The sequence below is a fragment of the Rattus norvegicus genome, chromosome 16 (genome assembly GCF_036323735.1).
Source record: "Rattus norvegicus strain BN/NHsdMcwi chromosome 16, GRCr8, whole genome shotgun sequence".
Lineage (NCBI taxonomy): Eukaryota > Metazoa > Chordata > Mammalia > Rodentia > Muridae > Rattus > Rattus norvegicus.
Window position 1 is genome coordinate 19665361 of NC_086034.1, and position 20794 is coordinate 19686154.

General features: G+C 44.4%; 1 protein-coding gene and 1 pseudogene across 3 annotated transcripts in view; one reads left to right on the forward strand and one right to left on the reverse strand.

The window, feature by feature from the left end:
• Positions 1-20794, forward strand: part of LOC108348302 (zinc finger protein 709-like) — a 26804-nt gene continuing 6010 nt past the window's right edge. For 2 of the 3 annotated variants that reach the window (XM_063275931.1, XM_063275932.1), the window contains exons 1-4: positions 1-132; positions 11061-11168; positions 19166-19292; positions 20388-20448. In XM_063275931.1, the coding sequence (XP_063132001.1) occupies positions 11154-11168; positions 19166-19292; positions 20388-20448 (203 nt within the window). In that variant the 5' untranslated portion in view covers positions 1-132; positions 11061-11153. Of the gene's footprint in view, positions 133-11060; positions 11169-12121; positions 12401-19165; positions 19293-20387; positions 20449-20794 lie in introns of those variants that run through there. The other variant, XM_017600343.3, reaches the window with a different exon arrangement.
• On the reverse strand, positions 16877-16952 carry LOC120097636 (U4 spliceosomal RNA; annotated as a pseudogene).

Genomic DNA, 20794 nt, shown 5'->3' on the forward strand with positions numbered 1-20794 from the left:
CGGACTAAGACCGGAAAAGATTCGGCAGGCAGGGCGGGCTTGACATCATCGAAAGAACCTGAAACGGAAGAGCCCTGCGCTTCTCACCAACTACTTAGGCATCTGTCAGTCACTAGGAACAGGCCTCTATAGGTGAAGGAGAAAAGCTTACCCAAAGATTCAAGCTTTAGGAGGTGGGACCTTTTGAGGGCGGGGTTTGGTAGTAGGCGGAGCCTTTGCAAGGTATCGGAAAGGTACCTTTTCCGTACAAGCCATACTGGTAATAAGTACACAAAATAGTCACATTAACATAAATGGAAAATTAGATATTTATATGAAATGTATTACGATATTTTACCCAACTATTCTGTACAAGCACTGTTATTTGAACACAACCATAAGAGAGTTTTTGAAGATTGAAAAAAAATTCTTTGTAAGCATGTATTTACCTATAGCTGTGTGTGTGTGACCTGTGTGCAATTCCTACAGGGACCCTAAGAATGCGTCTGAATCCTCGATTTGGAGTTACAATTAATTGTGAGTGTGGGTGCTGGGAATTAAATACAGGTCCTCTGGAAGAGCAGCCAGTGCTCTTAATGGCTGTTGCCTTGGACTCCTGAGTGCTGGGATTAAAGGCATGTGTTGCTCTGCCCACGTCCAACATAGCTTATTTTTATTCTTTGTCAATGTTATTTTGCTTGGTAGTGCAGGTTATCTCATGTGGAAGATGACAAATTCAAGTTCATCTCAGGAACTTAATGAGACTTTTTCCAAACTTAAAAAAATAATAAAAGTGTTGGCTAGTTCAGTGTTAGAGTGCTTGCCTAGCATTCTTGAAAGCCTGGGTTTGATTGCTTGTAAAAACAGATGGAAAACCCCACACGGCCCCCTGACTGCAATTCATTCTCTCTCTCTCTTGATTGGTAGAAAGCTTGATAAGAGGACTTAGGACGGTCTAAAGGCTGGTCTTGTCTTCTCTCCTCTTCCCTCTACCCCACCCCAGGGGAATCTCTAGTCCTTGGGCTCAGCAGCAAATGCTCTTGCCTGACTCTACAGAGAGATCCATGAAGAGTCAGGAAATAATTCAAAGTCTAGGACGTTCCTGAAACTTAACAGGCACACAAGGTTCACTCCTCTCTAAGGTTATATGAGCAGTCAAGTTGATTGCAAGTCGTAGGGAGAACTCTAGGTTTACAGCTTGGAGTCGTCACCATTTGGAGGTGCGTTTTCAGTGACACAACTACCTTTCAGTCATCCGTGCCGGCTAAGTGTAAGCAGCCATATTCCTGCTATGACTCCAGTAATACTCTCTGATTCATTAAGTTAAACTTCAGTGTTTTCATGACAGTCATCTGTCATCCCTGGGGTGAGTTGACATTTGTTCACACCTCTGTAGGAATAGTGTCACACAGCGTAAATGGTGCATGCACAACAGGGACTGACAAAACCAAACATAGGGAGGGGTAAGTGCCCGCTCCCTTCGTGGGCTCTGAGACTGGGACCTGAGGCTGATTGGTGTGAGGGGAGAACACCTGTGGGTGATTCCCATTATGGCTGGCTCTCCCTGTGGTGGCCTCCCTGTTGTAGTGGTCACATGCTCCCTGCAGTAGAAGATAGGGCAGCAGTCATGGCTGAGCCATCTGACATCTGTGGAGGGAATCCCAGCGCCACCATAAAGGTAAAGGGTGTCCTGCCTCCTTGATGAACAAGATCTGCCTCATGTTTGGGGATGTCTCTAGAGCAATCTATCACGACTCTGAAAACCGAGGTCGTCATATAATCTCCACACACATGTGGACACATGCATTCGTGGGCACATATTTTGAACAAACACATACACATAATATCTACATACACACAGACATACAGAAAAACAAAAATTAAGGGTGTATGAGTTCTATTTCTGACCGAGGCAGCATGATATAATGCATTTAACTGAGTCCATAGTTTGAGAGAGTTAGGATTCATGGAATGAAGGCATGGCTGCAGGAGTCGATAAAAGCTCCCGTCTTAATCTGCAACTAGGAGACAGAAAAAGGACACGGGAAATCTCACCTTTTGATACCTCAAAGCACCCCCCCCCCACTAGTGACACACATCCTCCAACAAGGCTACCTCTTCTTCTTTTTTTTTTTTTTTTGTTCTTTTTTTCAGAGCTGGGGACCGAACCCAGGGCCTTGCGCTTCCTAGGCAAGCACTCTACCACTGAGCTAAATCCCCAACCCCAAGGCTACCTCTTCTAATCCATCCCAAACTGGTCCACCAACTAAGGATCAGATACTCAAACATTTAAGCCTGTGGGACCATTCTCATGCAAATAGCCACATAGGGGCCTGAGGGATGTCTCAGTGGTTAAGAGCACTGACTGTGAGGGGGGGGGGGTGTTGGTGGGGGGGGTGTTGGGGATTTAGCTCAGTGGTAGGCCCTGGGTTCAGTCTCCAGCTCCGGAAAAAAAAAAAAAAGGAAAAAAAAAAGCACTGACTGCTCTTCCAGAGGACCTGGGTTCAATTCCCAGCACCCACATGGCAGCTCACAATTTTGTCAGACCATTTCCGGGGATCTGACACCCTCACACAGACACACATATAGGCAAAACATCAATGTACGTTTAAAAAAGGTCGAAGCAGGGGTTGGGGATTTAGCTCAGCGGTAGAGCGCTTGCCTAGCAAGCGCAAGGCCCTGGGTTCGGTCCCCAGCTCTGAAAAAAAAAAGAAAAGAAAAAAAAAAAAAAAGGTCGAAGCATAGCAGTGACGCATGACTTCAATCTCAGTACTCGGGAGGAAGAGGCAGATGAATCTCTGAGACTCAGGTCAGTGAATTCCAGGACAGCTGGGGCTACACAGGCAAACCCTGTCTCAAAAACAAATAAATGAATTAATAAATAAGATAAAAATACACATCAATAAGTCATACATTGAAAACGTAATGGAACAATTTAAGATGACCCTGTTAAAATTTAAAATCCTTGGTTTTTTGGTGATTCTAGGCCAACTTTGGATTTTTTTTTTTTTTTTTTGAGAGGGTCTCACTATATAGTCATGGCTGGCCTAGAATTCAGTATGTAGATAGACCAGGCTGGCCTGGAACTCATTGGAGATCCACTTGCTTCTTCCTCCTGAGTGCTGGGATTAAAGGTGGGCATCACCACGTTTGAATACTATTTAGATCTTTTTTTTTAAGGGCTTATTCAAAAATGTGTTGAATATGTGTCTATGTTGAGGATTGGTTTTAATGCTTTGAATTATTCAGGAATTTGCTTGTCCAAATGCTGAAGGTCCTTGTCCCCAATTGGTTTTTGATCAATAAAGAGCCAACAGCCAATGGCTGGGCAGAGGGGGGATGGGTGGAACCATGGGCTAGGGACTGGGAGAGAGGAAGAGGGAGAAAGCCATGACTCAGGGGAGAAGGATGGGACATAAGATCTGCAGGAGAGAAAGCCAACCAGCCATGTAAGAATTATTGCCACTGGCCACTTCCCTGATTGGGCTTGGGGTATCAGGGTAAGGTTTAGGAGTCTCAGGAGTACTGGAGGGGAGTGTTTGCTAGCAGGGGAAGATTTTGGAGTGACCTGCCTTTGAGCTTAGTCATGGCATGTCAGAAATTAACTGGTGTGTGTGTGTGTGTGTGTGTGTGTGTGTGTGTGTGTGTGTGTGTGTGTGTTCCATTTGCGAATCCAGACAGCTCCTGTGTGGGTGTGCATGGGTGACCTTCTGGAAGCCAAAGCAGTGTAGCTAAATTCACCACTACATGTCTATCTACATGTGAATGTTTGTCCAAAAGTGCAGGTGCCTGCGGAGGCCAGAAGAGGGTTTTAGATCCCCTGGAGCTGAAGTTACAGGCAGGCGTGAGCTGCAAACCTACGTTAGGTGGGAGCAGAGGGCTCTGAAAGGCTGAGCTGTCTCTCCAGCCTTAAAGAGGCCCTCTTACATGCCTCATTAGTTACAGAAGACTCTGAGAGGTATGGAGTGTTCCATTTCTGCATAGCTGGCCAAGACAACAAAAAGCAAGAGAGGAAACACACAAAGTATCAAACTCACATATATATTAACTCTGTAATGACAATTCGGGACACCAAAGGCATCTGTCCCCTGAAGAACAGTGGAGCTATGGAACAACTGCATTTCACTGAGGACCAAGGACAGGAAAATCTAGGGATGGCAGCTCAGTGACACGTGCCTCACGAACATGAAGACTTGAGTTTAGATCTCAGTCCACATGTAAAAGTCCAGCGTGGGGCCAGAGAGATGGCTCAGGAGGCAAAGGTGCTTGCTGTAGAGGCTAATGCCCCGAGTTAGGTCCCTGGGACCCTCGTGATGGAAGGAGAGAACTAATTCCTACAAACTGTCCTCTGACTGCTACATAAACAGTAGCATACATGTTATCCCTCTTCCCATGAAGGAAATTTGAATCAGTAAAGTATAAAAAGTGAAAATCCAGGTGTGGCCGAACAAGCCACTGTGACCCAGTGCTGTGAGAGGCAGACAGTGAAAGACTGATGCTTGCTCCATGGCTGCCTAGCTCCAGATTCTGCAGCAGCAAGAGATCCTGCCCCAAAGGAATAAAGCGAAGTGATACGTATTTTAATAATGTATTCACTTATTAGATGCAAGGCATTATTTCTCTTGTCAATCTGCAAGGGTCCCTCTCTCTCTCTTTCTTTCCTTCTTTCTTTTGCTTTTGAGTTTAGAAAGGGCTTTTACTATAAGATCATGATTGGAAGCCTAAGAGAAACACAGAAGACAGAGCTCTTGTAAAGCAGGAACAGGTTCCAAAAGCAGGATCCTTCCTTCTTTCCTTTGTTCCTTCCTTTCTTTCTTTGACTTATCTATTTCATATATACCAGTACACTGTCCTTGTCTTCAGACACACCGGAAGAGGGCATCAAATCCCATTACAGGTAGTTGTGAGCCACCATGTGGTTGCTGGGAATTGAACTCAGAACCTCTGGAAGAACAGTCAGTGCTCTTAACCACTGAGCCACCTCTCCAGCCCCTTCCTTCCTTCCTTCCTTCCTTCCTTCCTTCCTTTCTTTCTTTCCTTCTTTCCTTCTTTCTTTCTTTAAACATACTTTTTTTTTTTTTTTAAGAGCTGGAGAGATGGCTTAGCAGTTAGGAGCATTTACTATTATTACAAAGAACTGTTCACTTCCCAGCACCTACACTGTGGCCCACAACCATCTGTAATTCTAATTCCAGAGGATCTGATGCCCTCTTCTGACCCTCACAGGTATCAGCAACACATGTGATGCACAGACGGACATGAGAGCAAAGCACTCACACACCACACACATAAAATACAACACATGCATCTTTTTTTTTTTCTTCAAGTAGTGGGTTTTGAAACAGGGTTTCTCTGTTTAGCTCTGTCTTTGAAATCACTCTGCAGACTAGGTTAGTCTCGAACTCAAAGATCCACCTGCCTCTACTTCCCAGTGCCTCCTTAGGTACTAGGCAGACACATGTTACACATACATGTAGTCGAAACACCCATATATATGTATATATATATATACATATATACATATATATACATAATATTTTGACCACAGAACAACTTTTTTACAAATTTCTCTCTGTGTGAGAGCAACATAACAAAGTTATGAAGCTGTTAAAGGAGAGATGAGTTTAAATTACACTGTTTCATAAAGTAGCATTCTAAGTTTACCTGTCAATATGCTCTTAAATATACAGTTCTTGTCTGTTGGTTGCAGGCCCTAGCTGTACTTCATGCTTCTTCCTTAATTGCTTACCTCTTTGCTGTTGCTGTCGAGACTGGTTCTGAATCTGGGACACACTGATTTGTTTAGACTACCTAGCCTAGGGCATTCTCTGTCTCCATCTCCCCAGCAGTGGGATATGAGTGTGTCACCATTGCTTGATTAGTTAGAACATTGGTGCTGGGCATCTAAACTCAGGTTCTAGTGACCGCACAGCAATCACTTGATCCACTGGACTAGCTCTTCTATTTTTAACTTGATTTATTTATTTTTTTTAAAGATTTATTCATTTATTATATATAAGTACACTGTAGCTGTCTTCAGACACACCAGAAGAGGGCATCAGATCCCATTACAGATGGTTGTGAGCCACCATGTGGTTGCTGGGATTTGAACTCATGACCTCTGGAAGAGCAGTAGGGTGCTCTTAACCGCTGAGCCATCTCTCCAGCCCGATTTATTTATTTTGAGACAGGTCAAATTAATAATTCAGGACGGACTAGAACTTGCTATATATATAGACCAGGCTGGCCTTGAACTCACAAAGATCTACCAGCTTCTGCCTCATGAGTGCTGGAATTATAGGCGTGCACCACCATGCTTGGCCTCTGCTTAGATTTCTTAAAGTTTTTATTTTCATTTATGCGTATGTGTGCATTTTTGGGTGAATATATCCCATGGATATAGAATTCCACTGTGGTCTAGTTAGGGGTGAGCAGCCTGATGTGTGTGCTGAGAACTTGGAGCGGAACCTTCTAGCTTCTTTGGAAAGTCAGTTTGTCAGATGGTGTTTTGCTGGGGCAAACACATGAAGGAACATTTTCCTGAATCAGACATGGGTGGAAGGAGGTTCTGCTAAAGAAAGTACATGAAAAGACCCCGTGATGAGGGATTCCTCGCTAATGACAGGCATGTGCTGGTTCACCTTACATTGTTGCTGAGCTCTATGTGTCACTAGTCCACAGAGAGAAACACACCAAAAAATTTCTTGGGATGTTCCTTGGCTTCTTGCAGCTTCCTTGGACTCTGGCCATTCGGCAAATTGATATCAGCTAATACAGACTCATGTGGAGTTTTGCTAAGACAGACTCATACTGAGGCAAGACATGTGGTAAGGCAAGACCCATGGAGGATTCAACAGTGACGGGGCTTGGCTTGCATAGTTAGCTTTGTAGCGCTTTTTGGTCTCAAGTCTTCACCCATCTAAACTTCGTTGAGAAAGGCACAGCAAAGAACTTCTGGTTTCTCTGATGGTCCTGGTAACTCCTGCTGACTCATGCCGATTCAGCTGGGACCTGGCTATTTCTGCTAGGTCGAGCCTCCACTCCTGGTTTGTGTTTGCTATACCAACACTACTGAACTGGACAGCTGGTAGATTTGTGAAATGTTTGTGAGTGGATCAAGCTGCTGTTCCTGACTTCTGTGAACTGAACTGCTTTTCCTGACAACTCAGATGGGATTTGCTCCAAAGAACAATTTCTAAGCAGGTTCACTTCCCTTGTATTCTAATAACCTTTCTTTTCTACTACCTCTGGTGTGTTGTAGTTAGTTTTTGCTTCACTGCTTTGGCTTCTGGCAGATCTCGAATGCATGCCTACCCAGGAGCTATCTTTTGATCGTCGTCGGAAGAAAGACACACACACATTAACTTATTTTTCTTTTTTTTTTTAAAGATTTATTCATTTATTAAATATAAGTACACTGTAGCTGTCCTCAGACACACCAGAAGAGGGCATCAGATCTCTTTACAGATGGTTGTGAGTTACCATGTGGTTGCTGGGAATTGAACTCAGGACCTCTGGAAGAGCAGTCGGGGCTTTTTTTTTTTTTTTAATTAACTTGGGTATTTCTTATTTACATTTCGCAGTCGGGGCTCTTAACCACTGAGCCATCTCTCCAGCCCTTAACTTATTTTTAAAATGTCTTGGCAACCTCAAAGGCTGGGCATCCTAAACCTTCCCCTGCCACCCCAATGACCACTTACCTGAAATCTCACATGGCTGGTTGGCTTTATCTCCTGTTGCTATTGTGTCCCATTCTTCTTCCTCGAGTCATGGTGCATCTTCCTCATTCCTCACTGCATCCTCACCCACACAACTGTCCTGCCCTGTGCCCAGCCAATGATTATTTGCATCTTTATTGATTGATCAAAAAACCAATTGGGGACAAGTACCTTGAGAGTCTGGACACACAGATTCAAAGCATTAGAACCAATCTCCAACACTGGTGGGTGGTGGGCTAGAAGGAAGATTAAAACATTTAAGAACCATTATTAAGGGGCTGGGGATTTAGCTCAGTGGTAGAGCGCTTACCTAGGAAGCGCAAGGCCCTGGGTTCGGTCCCCAGCTCCGAAAAAAAGAAAAGGAAAAAAAAAAAAAAGAACCATTATTAAAATTAGGGTTGAGAAAAAAATCTAAAGCTTCAGGAACTGAACTCAAGTCCTCTGAAGGAGTGGAAAGTACTCTTAATCACTGAGCCATCTATCCAGCACTCAGTTTAAAAAGATTTTCTTATACATTTTCCTTGATCTCCTGAGTCTGAGAGTTATGACCTGCCTGCAAGTTCCTGCCTTAGCTACTCTCAGTTGACTGTGACCTGGGATATGTAAGGCAAATAATCCCTTCCCTTCCCAAGTTGTTTTTAGTCATGATGTACTATTACTACAACAATAGAAACACAGTAGAGATTGGTACCAGGAGTGGGGTATTGCTTCAACAGACCTTCCCATGCTGAAAGCCTGTGAGTGCTCAGAGATTAATGAGCTGTTGTGGCACTTGGAGATAATGCTCAGAGTAATGCAGACAGTGGAGGTCTGGTTTGTAAAGTTTCAGAGGGAAGTAAAGACTCTATCAGGGTTGTTCATGTGATGTTTTGAATCTGTACCTCTGGTCATGTCAGGCTGAAGAACCAGTGGTCGATAAGAGAGCAGAACTACAGTGAAACGTGTGCTTTACTGAGATAATTAATGCTAGTGCGATGGAGCTGAGAAATAGTGGCGATGAAGAAGAGACCAGGGATTCAGTTCTTGACTCTGAAAAAGAAAAGAAAAGAAAAGAAAAGAGAATGGCGTCATTAATGTGAAATATTCCGGGAGTATTCTTCAGGGTCATGTCACAGAAGCTGTGGTCCAGACGGGACCAAAGCTGCATCCCACACTGTCAGCTGAACTTGGACTATGTAAGAGTTATCCAGGTGGTACAGGTTCTGAGGGCATGGAGAGCAGCTGAGGCTAGCACTTTGTCAAGTGTAGAGTCCCCGACATGAGATTGGGAGAGGTCACTGGTGAGGGTACAAGTGAGCATGTTGCAGATACTATAGTATGACTACCAATGACAGCATCAGGTGTCAAGTGGAGCTGACTTGAGCAGTATGTGCTGTGGGTGACAGTTAGAAATGCGAAGTTGCTGAAGCCCTTCAGAGCCTCATATAGAATTGTGAGTCCCAGGGCTGGAGAGATGGCTCAGCGGTTAAGAGCACCGACTGCTCTTCCAGAGGTCCTGAGTTCAATTCCCAGCAACCACATGGTAGCTCACAACCATCTGTAAAGAGATCCGATGCCCTCTTCTGGTGTATCTAAAGACAGCTACAGTGTACTTATATATAATAAATGAATAAATGAATCTTTAAAAAAAAAAAAAAGAATTGTGAGTCCCAGGCATTAAGCACTGAATTCTTTTGCACTGTTGAACTTTGGTTTGGTTTTTTCAAGACTGTGACTGTGTCCCGTTCTTGGAATAAGAAAGTATTTAAGTTGCTTTTTGATTTTACAGAATACTGCAGTTATGAGACTTTGGATATTTTAGAGAGACTTATTTTTTTAAAGTTTTTTTTTTTAAAGATTTGTTTATTTTACTTATATGAATACACTGTAGCTGTCTTCAGACACACCAGAAGAGGGCATCAGATCTCATTACAGATGGTTGTGAGCCATCATGTGGTTGCTGGGAATTGAATTCAGGACCTCTTAACTGCTGAGCCATCTCTCCAGCTCCAAAAGTTTGTTTTTTAAAGACACATTAGGTATTTTAGGAAAACTGATTTTTTTAATTAAAAAATATTTTATTTTACTTATGTTCATTGGTGTGAGAGTGTCAGATCCCCTGGAATGAGAGTTACAGACATTTGTGATCCATGTTGGTGCTGGGAATTGAACCTTGGTCCTCTGGAAGAGCAGCCAGTGCTTTTAGCTGAGCCATCTCTCCAGCTCCCAAGACTGAATTTTTAAATTTAATTTTATTTCGTGTGCAGTACTGTTTTGCCTCCATGCATGCCTATACATCATGTGTGTACCCGGTACCTTCAAAGACCAAAAAAGGTATTGGAAGGCTTGAAACAGGAATGACAGAGGTCTGTGAGTTGCCATGTGGATGCAGGGAATTAAACCTGTGTCCTCTGTCTGTTCCCCACTGTAGAATCAGATCAGATGAATTGGGACAGATCTCATTCTGATAATTAAGGACACTGGAGACCAACCAAACTACCACCTGACTAATCGACAAGGTCTTCAGGGAAAATTGTCCAGAGATGACAGAGAGTGTTTCCTGAATTGAAATTATACAAGGACGGCCTTTTTGGTAGTGCATGCCTTTAATCTCAGCACTCAGGATGCAGAGGCAAGTGGATCTCTATGAGTTTGAGGCTAGCCTGGTCTACATAGTGAGTTCCAGAACAGTCATATTTACATGACGAAATCCTCTCTCTCTCTCTCTCTCTCTCTCTCTCTCTCACACACACACACACACACACACACACACATACACACACACAAAACAAAACAAACAAAAACCAATAAAAATTACAAAAACCCAACTCAACCCAACCAAAGAACTAACCAACCAAAAAGAAACTATACAGGGTATGATAGTGTACACCTGTAATCCCAGCACTTGGGTGACTGAAGCAGGAGGATCATGAATTTGAGGCCAGCCTTGGCTTGAAAGACAACAAGCATGGATTCCCTTTTGTCAACCTAAAGTAATTCAAAAGTTCCCAATCTAACTAAAGCCAAGAGGTTGTGGAGACACAGGAGGCAGAGACCAGTGGTTTCCTGTGAGTTGGAGGCCAGACATAGGTACAGAGCGAGAACCTCTCTAAAAATATGAAGAGCTGATGGAGAGATGGTCCTCATGGATGGTTAGCTGATGGAGAGATGGTCCTCATGGATGGTTAGCTGGCACTAACAGTGGGTTTAACCCTGGCTCCTAGGCGTACTCTGTTTATTCCATTAAGTCTTGTCCTAAGAATAGTTATTTTTCAGAAATATTTCAGCTCTTAAAGAGGAAGAGTTGGAACCATTATGGGAGGAGAAAGGATATTCTGTAATGATTAAAAAATATTTCTTTTTATTTACATGTATGGGTGTCAGTATGTGTGAGCGATGGAGAAGCCCAGAAGAGAGTTGCATCCTCTGGAGCTGGATTTACAGGAAGTTGTGAGCCACCAGATGTGAACCAAACAAATGACTGTGGTCCAGGTAATGATCCCACCCACTTTTAGGAAGAGCCTTCCTATCTCAATGGAGGATCAAGACTAATCATTACACCACTGAAGGCTACTCACTCTTCTCTTCACTGACTCCATTATCTTTGCCTGTGTTTTTCCCTTTTTGTTGTTTCTACTGCCAGTACTTTCGTTTTCTTCTTCTTTAGTAAAAAATGGGTGAATGCCTTTAATCCCAGCACTCATGAAGCAAAGGCAGATAGACCTCTGTGTTTGAGGTTAGCCTGGTCTGCAGAACGAGTTCCAGGATAGTCAGGGATACACAGAGAAACTCTAACTCGAAAAACCAAAACTTAATAAAATGTTCTAATAATCTAGCCTCTCTCTCTCTCTCTCTCTCTCTCTCTCTCTCTCTCTCTCTCTCTCTCTGTGTGTGTGTGTGTGTGAGTGTGTGTGTGTGTGTGTGTGTGTGTGTGTAGAACACACTTGTGGAGGTCAGAGGACAACTTTCCTGAGTTGGTTTTCTTCTACTATGTTCAGGCTTAACCTACTAAGTCATTTCCTTGGCCCTCGGCTTCAATTTTTTTTTATTTTTATTCTTTTGCTTTTGCTTAAATTGGAATGTCTCTAGAGGGCTGGACAGGAGAAATGAGGGTGGAAGGAAAGGGCAGAGATCTTAACTAGAAGCACATGTGCTATGAAAATAGAGGAAATGAATACTTGTGTTAATGTGTAGCCTGAGACATATGTATAAACCATAGATGTTCCTTACTCAAATTCCTGATGTCTGGAGAACATCAGGTCCAGTTATAATTTGACCTTGGGTAGGCTGGGCACCTAATTGAAAGGCGGCAACATTACTGCAATGAGCACTCAGTGTGTATAGTGAGTGTGCACGGTGGCAACTCGGTGCTCGAATACAGCTTTACAAGGGAGAAGCAAGTTCTGGTTAGAAGCAAATCTCAGAGGTAGACCAGGTCAGGCCAGGAGTGGAAGCCTAGCCTAGGAGGGCGGGGCTATGCCTGTTATTTGAATTCCACGCCTCGGCCTTTGGAAGCAGGTGCCACTCAGGCTTTGCTAGCCAATCAGGGCCTAGGACCGTGCCGTCTAATCTGGAGCACCGGAGAACGGCAAGAGGCGGGGTCTTCTCGGCCGCCATACTGTAGGCTCCGCTCCGCGGCACAGGGAGGTGCAGTGTGCTGTGCTGTGAGCCCCGCTGCCGGGACCTGTGAGGAGAGCGCGGGCGAGTCCGGAAGCCGCGCCATGGTGAGCAAGGGCGGCTGTCCCTGCCCGCTGTGGTGGATCCTCTCCGAGGCTGGGGCGGGGCGGCAGCGGCGTTCAGTGCTGCGTGGCGCTGGGCCGTGTCCTCTCCCTTTGCTCCGCGCCTGCGCAGAGCGCCGAACCTCGCTGCGGAGGCTCCGCCTTGCGCAAGAAAGAGTCGGTGCTCTGTCTGGGGCAGGCGTTTTATTCGGTCCTGCTTGGGGCGTCTCATCAGAAGGTTGTAAAACAATAGGTCATCTAGTTTCTGTTGCTTTCTAGAAGTTCTCAATTTCCATTTAACATTTATGTCAAGCATTCAACTTGAGTTAATACTGTGAATTTTAAACTTTTTTAAAAAATTATTTTTCTTTCTGTGCATTGGTGTTTTGCCTGAGTGTATGTATGTCTTTGTGAGGATGTCAGAGCCTCTGGAACAGTTGTTGAGATGCCATGTTGGTACAAGGAATTGAATCCAGGTCCTCTGGAAGAGCAGCCAGTTCCAACCATCGAACCATCTCTCCAGCCCCAACACTGTGAAACTCTACCCATTTAATTTCTTTGTCTATAGATATCGGTTCTGCCAACAGCCTTTTGCCATTCCCCGCTTCGTTGAGTTTCCTTTGCTACTTTGTCAAAACAGGCAGTATGTGTGTGTGTATCATATATTGTGTATATAATATATAATATGTGTAATATATATACACACTTTAAGTCTGCGTGTTTTGTTTCTTTGGAATTGTGTGGACCATCTCTCCCTCCCCCCGTTCTCCACATAAACTTGAGTATTAGTTTCTTAATTTGTTTTCGGAAGTTGTTAGGAATTTTATTGTGATTATTTAATTCTTAGTGCAGATTGAGGAAACATGACATTTCAATTCTGAAGCTTCCTATGCCATAACTATGGGATATCACTGTTTTGTGTTTGGTTAGGGTTTTGTTGTCTTTTTGTCTTTTGCTTTTTTCTTTTTAGGTCTGCTTTTGCTGACCTGAAACTCACTCTGTAGAGGCTGGCCTTGAAATCATAGTGAACCACCTGTCTCTCTCTGCCTTCCAAGTGCCATGATTAAAGGCATTTTCCACCGCTGCCCTGCATTTTGTTGTTGTTGTTGTTGTTAAAAATTATAGTTCTTGCTGGATTGGTTGGTCTACCTATAACCCAGCACTTGGGAGGAAGAGGCAGGCAGATTGAAGCTAACCTGGTTTACATAGCTATGGAGTTCCAGGTTAGCCAGGGTTACATCATGAGATAGATAAGCGGTGGATGGTCTGTAGTGTCATCTCAGTGCTTTAGAGGGTATTGCTATTTCAAAGACCCCAGTTTGGTTCCCAGCACCCACCTATGGTGACTCACAACTGCCTATAACTCCAGCACCAGAGCCTCCAATGCTCTGTTCTGGCCTCTAAGGGCACCGCCTTCAAATGCACAAACCCCTCCCTATACACACACACACACACACACACTTAAAGCTTTAAAAGGTGGCCTAGCAGTTAAGAGCACTTACTGCTTTTCAGAGGATACTGATTCGATTCCCGCACTCACATGGTCATTTACAACCTTCTGTAAGTAGTCTTGGCATCCAGGCCTCCTCTGATCTCCACAGGTCCCAGGTGTCACATGCACGCTGGCAAAACACTGATCTGCATCAAATAATAATCGAGAAAAACCAAACCAAAGTAAGGTCCCCTGCTATTCTCTTACTCAGAGAGAAGTTCCCACTGCCTCTCTTGGAAATGGCTAAAATCTGTGTGTCCTCTTCTCTCTTAATAAAACTCTTTGAAAGGTTTTAAAACAATTAAAATCTTTTAAAAAAAGTGTAGTTCTTGCCTAAAGGACTTTATTAAATTTGTATACATTTCATTGTGTCTCTTCTTATCTGCATTGCCATACTGGATATTGTTATCCAGCTGTTCACTGCTGTTTTACAGGAAGCTGGTGGATATTATATTAATCATCTTTAAACATTTTGATGATTTGTTAAGAGTTACTGGTTATAGACTTATTGGTTCAATGAGTTTTGTTGATTCTTGGAATTCATTGTGAGGAAACAGTACCCTTAATCCCCTTTCTTGCTCTGTGTGTGTGTATGTGTGTATGTGTGTGTGTGTGAGAGAGAGAGAGAGAGAGAGAGAGACAGAGACAGAGACAGAGAGACAGAGAGAGGAAGAAAGAGAGGGAAAAGAGGGAAAGAGAAAAGAAACCCATTCCAAGCCTCACCATGGTGGTGCATGTCTTTATTCCTGCCACTGGTAGAGGCAGATGAATCTCTGGGCTGGAGGCTAGCCTGGTCTATAGATTAGTTCCAAGACAGCCAGAGCTATACAAAACAAAGCAAAAGAAAACATCCCTCCCCCCTTTTATATGTTGTTATTTTTCTTTGAGTATGTAGCTTTGGGTGGCCTAGAACTTGCTATGTAGACAAGGCTAGCCTCAAACTCAGAGATCTGTCATCCTCTGTAGGATTAAAAGTCTCTGACACCATCCTCTGCTCATCCGTTCTCCTGTTCTGGCTGTCCTAGAACTCTGTACACAGTCTGGCCTTGAACTCACAGACATCTGCCTGTCCCTGTCTTCCAACTGCTAGGATCAGACAGATGCTCCACCATTCCTGGCCCTCAACGCAGCCATTTTGAAAAGAGCCAACTCCCCTCCCCCCCCCCAACCCAGGGCCTTGCGCGCTTCCTAGGCAAGCGCTCTACCACTGAGCTAAATCCCCAACCCTGCCAACTTCTTTCTTATTAAGAGATTTATTTTATTTCATGTGTTTGAGTGTTTTGCCTCCATGTAAGTACACTGTGTGTGTAGCCGGTGCCTGTGGAGACCAGAAGGGCACGCTGGATCTCACGAAACAAGTTTCTGTTGATTGTAAGCTGCCATGTGGGTCCCAGAACTCAAATTGGGTCCTGCAAGAGCAGCAAATGTTCTTCTGAGCCATCTCTCCATCTCCTGCCACATATATTGGCACAGTTATTGGCATAATCATATTTTTCTACTTTGTTGTTGATGGTATATTATATCTAGCATATTTTTAGGGCGCTGGAGAGTGAAAGCAGGCGTTTGTACATTCAAGCATGTGGTTTAGCTTGGTTTACTCAGCTTCAGGAACAACCTTTTGTTATTGTTTGTTTTTGTGTGTGTCTAAGGAATCGGTCAGAGGTGTGTCAGGACCTCTAGAGCTTCAGGTTGGAGTGGGTGCTGGGAATCACGTCAGCTTCTTTTTCCAGTTTTTTTTTTTTTTTTTTTTTCCCTTCGGAGCTGGGGACCGAACCCAGGGCCTTGCGGTTGCTAGGCAAGCGCTCTACCACTGAGCCAAATCCCCAACCCCTCGTCAGCTTCTTTTTAAGAGCAGTGTATGTTGACCGCTGAGCCATCCTCCAGCCCTTACAGCTTCATAAGCTTATATGGTTGAGCCACCAGCAAGGTTATGGCATCTGTAGGTTGCACAGTAAATGAAGGGCCTCACAGAAGATTGATCTCAAGTCATTTACCCCCAGTGTTTGAGCCACATGTTTGTCTTTCTTTGTACTTGTGATTTCATAATGTTCATGTTAAAAAGTGAGCATTTGCCTTTAACCTCAGCACTGGGGAGGCAGAGGCAGGTAGACAGCAGGAGCTTAAAGCCAGCTGTTGCGTATCATTGGTTCCAGTCCAGCTACTGTTACACCGTGAGACCTGGCCTCAGAACACTGAGCACTTGACAGTTGCAGTGAACACCTCTGGAAGTCAATGTGTCTTCTCCAGGGTTTACTCTCCCTTTGTTGTGGGCTCAGTTTGCCATTTGTTTAGTGTTATCAAAGTGTTTGTTACCCAGATTCTATTACCTGTGTGTTGGCAGTCTTCCTCCAGAATACACTTCGTATTTAGTTATTACTTTCCATGGATTTCTTTGGATGTGAGGAGCTCACCAAGAAGCTGAAAGGGGGGCTGGAGAGATGGCTCAGAGGTTAAGAGCGCTGGTTGCTCTTCCAGAGAACCTGAGTTCAATTCCCAGCAACCACATGGTGGCTCACAGCCATCTGTAATGGGATCTGATGCCCTCTTCTGACCTGCAGGTGTACACAGGGCACTCATATACATAAAATAAATAAATCTTAAAAAAAAAAAAGGCTGAAAAGGGTACTGTGAGGGGTTATGGATGGCTGAGTTAGGGGCTGCCTTCCTTCTCTGCTTCACCTTTAAGTGCCCCTAACCCAGCCTAGAGAGAAATCAGGGCTTAAGATGAGGATCTTCTCGGCTGTTTTCTGAAACTGACTTTTCAACATGCCCTGATATTGAAGACCCCAATCCTAAGAAGTTTTTAAAACTCACCTTTTCCTAGTTTGTGTGTTCTTGAACTATTTTAGCTAAGACAACCATTCTTGTTCAGCACATTCTTGGCATTTGCTAAATAGCTGTCGTCCCTAGTGATTCAGAAAAGTTATCTCACAGAAAAGTCTGGCATCAGGCGATCCTTCTCTCTCCCCCAGAGCAGCTACAGCTGCCACATTGAGTGTTTTCTATTAGCAATAATCGCGCCTCGGATAGACCTCATTGGCTACGATACTGCCACTGCGCAAAGCTGATTGAGTGTTTTCTAAAAAGATAGGCCATCTTTCTCTTAGTTCTGTCACGCAGCCACATTACTCAGTTACATTCAGGTACCGTGTTCAGTGATGGTGAGGTGGCTCAGAGAGTCGATGCCTGCTGCTGCTGAGTCTTAATCCGTGTTCTCCTCAGACATGGAAGGAGAAATCCCACTCCTACAAGTCGTCCCACTCCTACAAGTCGTCCTCCTACCCCCCCCCCCCCACTTTGTTTTGGGAAAGGGTTTCACTCTGTAGTCCTGATTGGCCTAGAACTCACTGTGTTCTACTCGGGCGGTCTCACACTCAGGAATCCATTGGCCTTTGCTGAGCACGGAGATCAAAGTCTGGGGCCCCAGGTAATTAATTTACTTTTACTATGTAAAGTGTAGCCTTATTTAATCTTTCCCAGTGTTTTTTCATCTGTCCTTGCGAAGCTATCTCTTTATTTGGCTTTCTTGGTGGTCATAGGGCAGCACCAGTGGATTTAAATCATGGTGGGTGTGTTTGGTCTTTCCAGGCTTCATGATCAGTTCTTGACCGCCTTGCTTTGAGTGACACCAGTCATGCGGTAGAGCAGCTTGACACAGATGCGGGATGCCTACAGGCTTCATCTAAGACAGCCAAGTGCCCCTGGTGGCAGTGCCTCTGTGTTTGGAATGATGAGCTTATTAGTGCCCTTGCCCTTGGGCACTTCCTGGGCTCTGTTGGTGCCCAAGTTGGTGAGTCAGTGAGTTGGCTGCGTATGGCTGAGACCCCCTTTAGAATGAGAAGTGTTTCTTTTTGGTTGTCTTGGAGCCAAGACCTGGTAGAATGTAATTAAATTCTTTCTTAAAATTACTTTGAGATTTATTTGTTTGTTTATTTTGAGTGAGGGCCTCACTCTGTATCCCTGGCTGTTTGAGAACTCCTTGTGTGGACGAGGCTGGCTTCCAGCTCACAGAGATCTGCCAACCTCTGCCTCTTGAGCTCTGGTATTACATGTGTCTACCATCATCTTGGTTTATATCTATAAATATCATGATACAGGCGATCTCTTTGGGGTTCTTTGTCTTATTAATAAAAGGATTTCAGAATGCACTATAGAGGCACAAGGGCAATTTTATCCTTTTAAAGAGGAACTTCAGGGCAGGCGAGCATCCTGAGGAGAGAGGAGGAAGCCATGCTGTTGAAGCTGCCATGAAGACCAGATGCATGGCCAACAAGCAGTGTGGAAGCTTTAGAGAAGGAGTTAAGTAAACACAAGATGTGTGTGGGAGTGAGAGCCCAAGTATGCTTAGAAAAGACATAAAAGGAGAAACAACAAAACCAACGTGCCATGACTGCTCTAGGGCCGAGGATTCTGGGAAGACAAAGAGCAAGAATTGGTAACTGTGTCTGTCTCTTTACTTTATGGTGAGTCTGCCTTTCTACCGGTAGTGCCTTAACCAAATTGTTTTAATCAGCCAAGCTGGAATGCTAGGTTTACACCCGGATCTGAGGTACTATTCCTGTGACCTGGAGCTTTTTCTACTGTAACGTTTGGACTGGAGTAAATTGTACTTGGAATCTTAATGATTTCTTTTCTGTTAGCGTTTGTTAGCACACAGGTGTGGCCCCATTCAGGTAGTGACAGCATTGTGAAATAGTGCTCACCAGGGGAGCTTGTCGCACACATTGTCCGTTATCTTTGAGAGTATGTCTGATCCTCGAGGTTTATCTGAGTTTCTAATGAATCCATAACTCATGAATTATGCCATTATGGACTTCCTGTCCTTCTTCACTCTTTTTTTTTTTTTTTGGTTCTTTTTTTCGGAGCTGGGGACCGAACCCAGGGCCTTGCGCTCCCTAGGCAAGCGCTCTACCACTGAGCTAAACCCCCAACCCCCGTTCTTCACTCTTGACAGTTATCTTGTTCTCTCCACCCAGCAAAGGGTAAACTCTGTGCACATAGACATGTAAGGGCAGACAGCTCTCTTGTGTACAGTGGCTGGACTGTCTAGGACAGGGATGAGAATCGGGTGGAGCTGCAGTACCTCCTCTTCCCCAGGGCACTCGGTGAGAGGAGTGTTTTCATATCACTTGCTGTTTCTGTTCAGTCATGTTCACATTAGCGTGTCCCTGTCACGGAGTACATGTGTGGAGACTGTAGACACATGTGAACATCTTATCAACTGAGCATCCCTTTGCAGTCCTGGCAGTTCTTTAATACACATGCTTGGGATGTTTTAGGATTTGGTGAGCTTTGAGGACGTGGCTGTGCACTTCACCCAGGAAGAGTGGGCTCTGCTGGATCCTTCCCAGAAGAATCTGTACAGGGATGTGATGCTGGAGACCTGCAGGAGCCTCGCTGCTATAGGTAAGGCTTTCTCTTGGTTAAATTAGTTTTCCTGTTAGGAATGGTCTTTGGCAGTTTGGGAAGGATCTGGTGAATATGTGATATAGTGGTGGTGAGATGGCTTACCAAGTCAGAGGCACTCACTCTGCAGGCTGGAGCCACGGGTAGGAGGGGAGAGCCAGCTTGCACAATTGTCCTCTCATCTGTGTGTGCTCTGTGGCATGTGCACCCTATATCACACATGGACGCACACTCACACACATACACTCTCTCTCTCTCACACACACTCATGCACACATGCACACACACATGCACACATGCACACACACATGCACACATGCACACACACATGCACACATGCACACACTCATGCACACATGCACACACATGCACACACTCATGCACACATGCACACACATGCACACACTCATGCACACATGCACACACATGCACATGCATATACATGTACACACATGTGCATGCACACATGCATACCTGAACACACATACACATGAAAATTCCTGCTTCTGCAGAGCTTATGCTTTAAGAAAAATGACATGATTACAATGTTCCGTGAGACTAGAAGCTACTTTAAAGTGATTTTTTAAAAAAGATTTATTTATTTATATGTGGCTATCTTCAGCCACAACAGAAGAGGGCATCAGATCCCAATACAGATGGTTGTGAGCCACCATGTGGTTAAACTCAGGACCTCTAGAAAAGCAGTCAGTGCTCTTGAGTGCTGGGGCATCTCTCCAGCCTTCAATGATTTTTTTAAAAAATAATTTTTTTCTTTGCGTGCGTGCGTGCGTGCGTGCGTGCATTCAGAGGCCTCACTCCTCTGGAACTGGAGGTTCCGGTGGATGTGAGCTGCCCAGTGTGGGAAGCAGGAGCAGTAAGTGCTCTTAACGCCTTACCTCCAGCTCCTGGTTTTCAGAAACTTCTGACTTTTGTTTTCTAGCTGGGGTCTCAGTATATAAACCAGCAGCCTTGAAGTTGCAGACACTGCCTGCCTGTGCATTCTGAGTGCCGGGGTTAAAAGCATGCGCCATCACATCCACTTTTATTTTTATGAATTTCTAATAATTTCTCATAAATTTTGGGGCTGCTTTTTAGGGTATAAATGGGAAGAACAGAATGTTGAAGATGACTGCAAAAATGTTGGAAGAATTCAAAGGTAATTTTCATGTATAAGTGAAAGCAATTGTCTCTTGTAGAAACCTTAACATGCCGTGTAAGTTTAACAATGAGCAAAAGAAATGACACCTTTAAGTTTATCATCGTTAGAAACTCGTCAGCAGAGCTGTGCATCAGCATGAATGCTGTTCAGTGTTTGCAGCACGTTTCTCTTGGACCCAGTGTTAAATTATTAGAGTTAACAGCGTTAGATTACTGCTGGGGGAGGGGAGGGATCGATCCACGTAGTTTCACACCCAGATGTGGCAGATAGTGTACTCGTGGTCTCATCTTGAGAGCAGTGTCTGACCTACCTCTTGATGATAAGCAGTCCGTTTGGCTGTTTT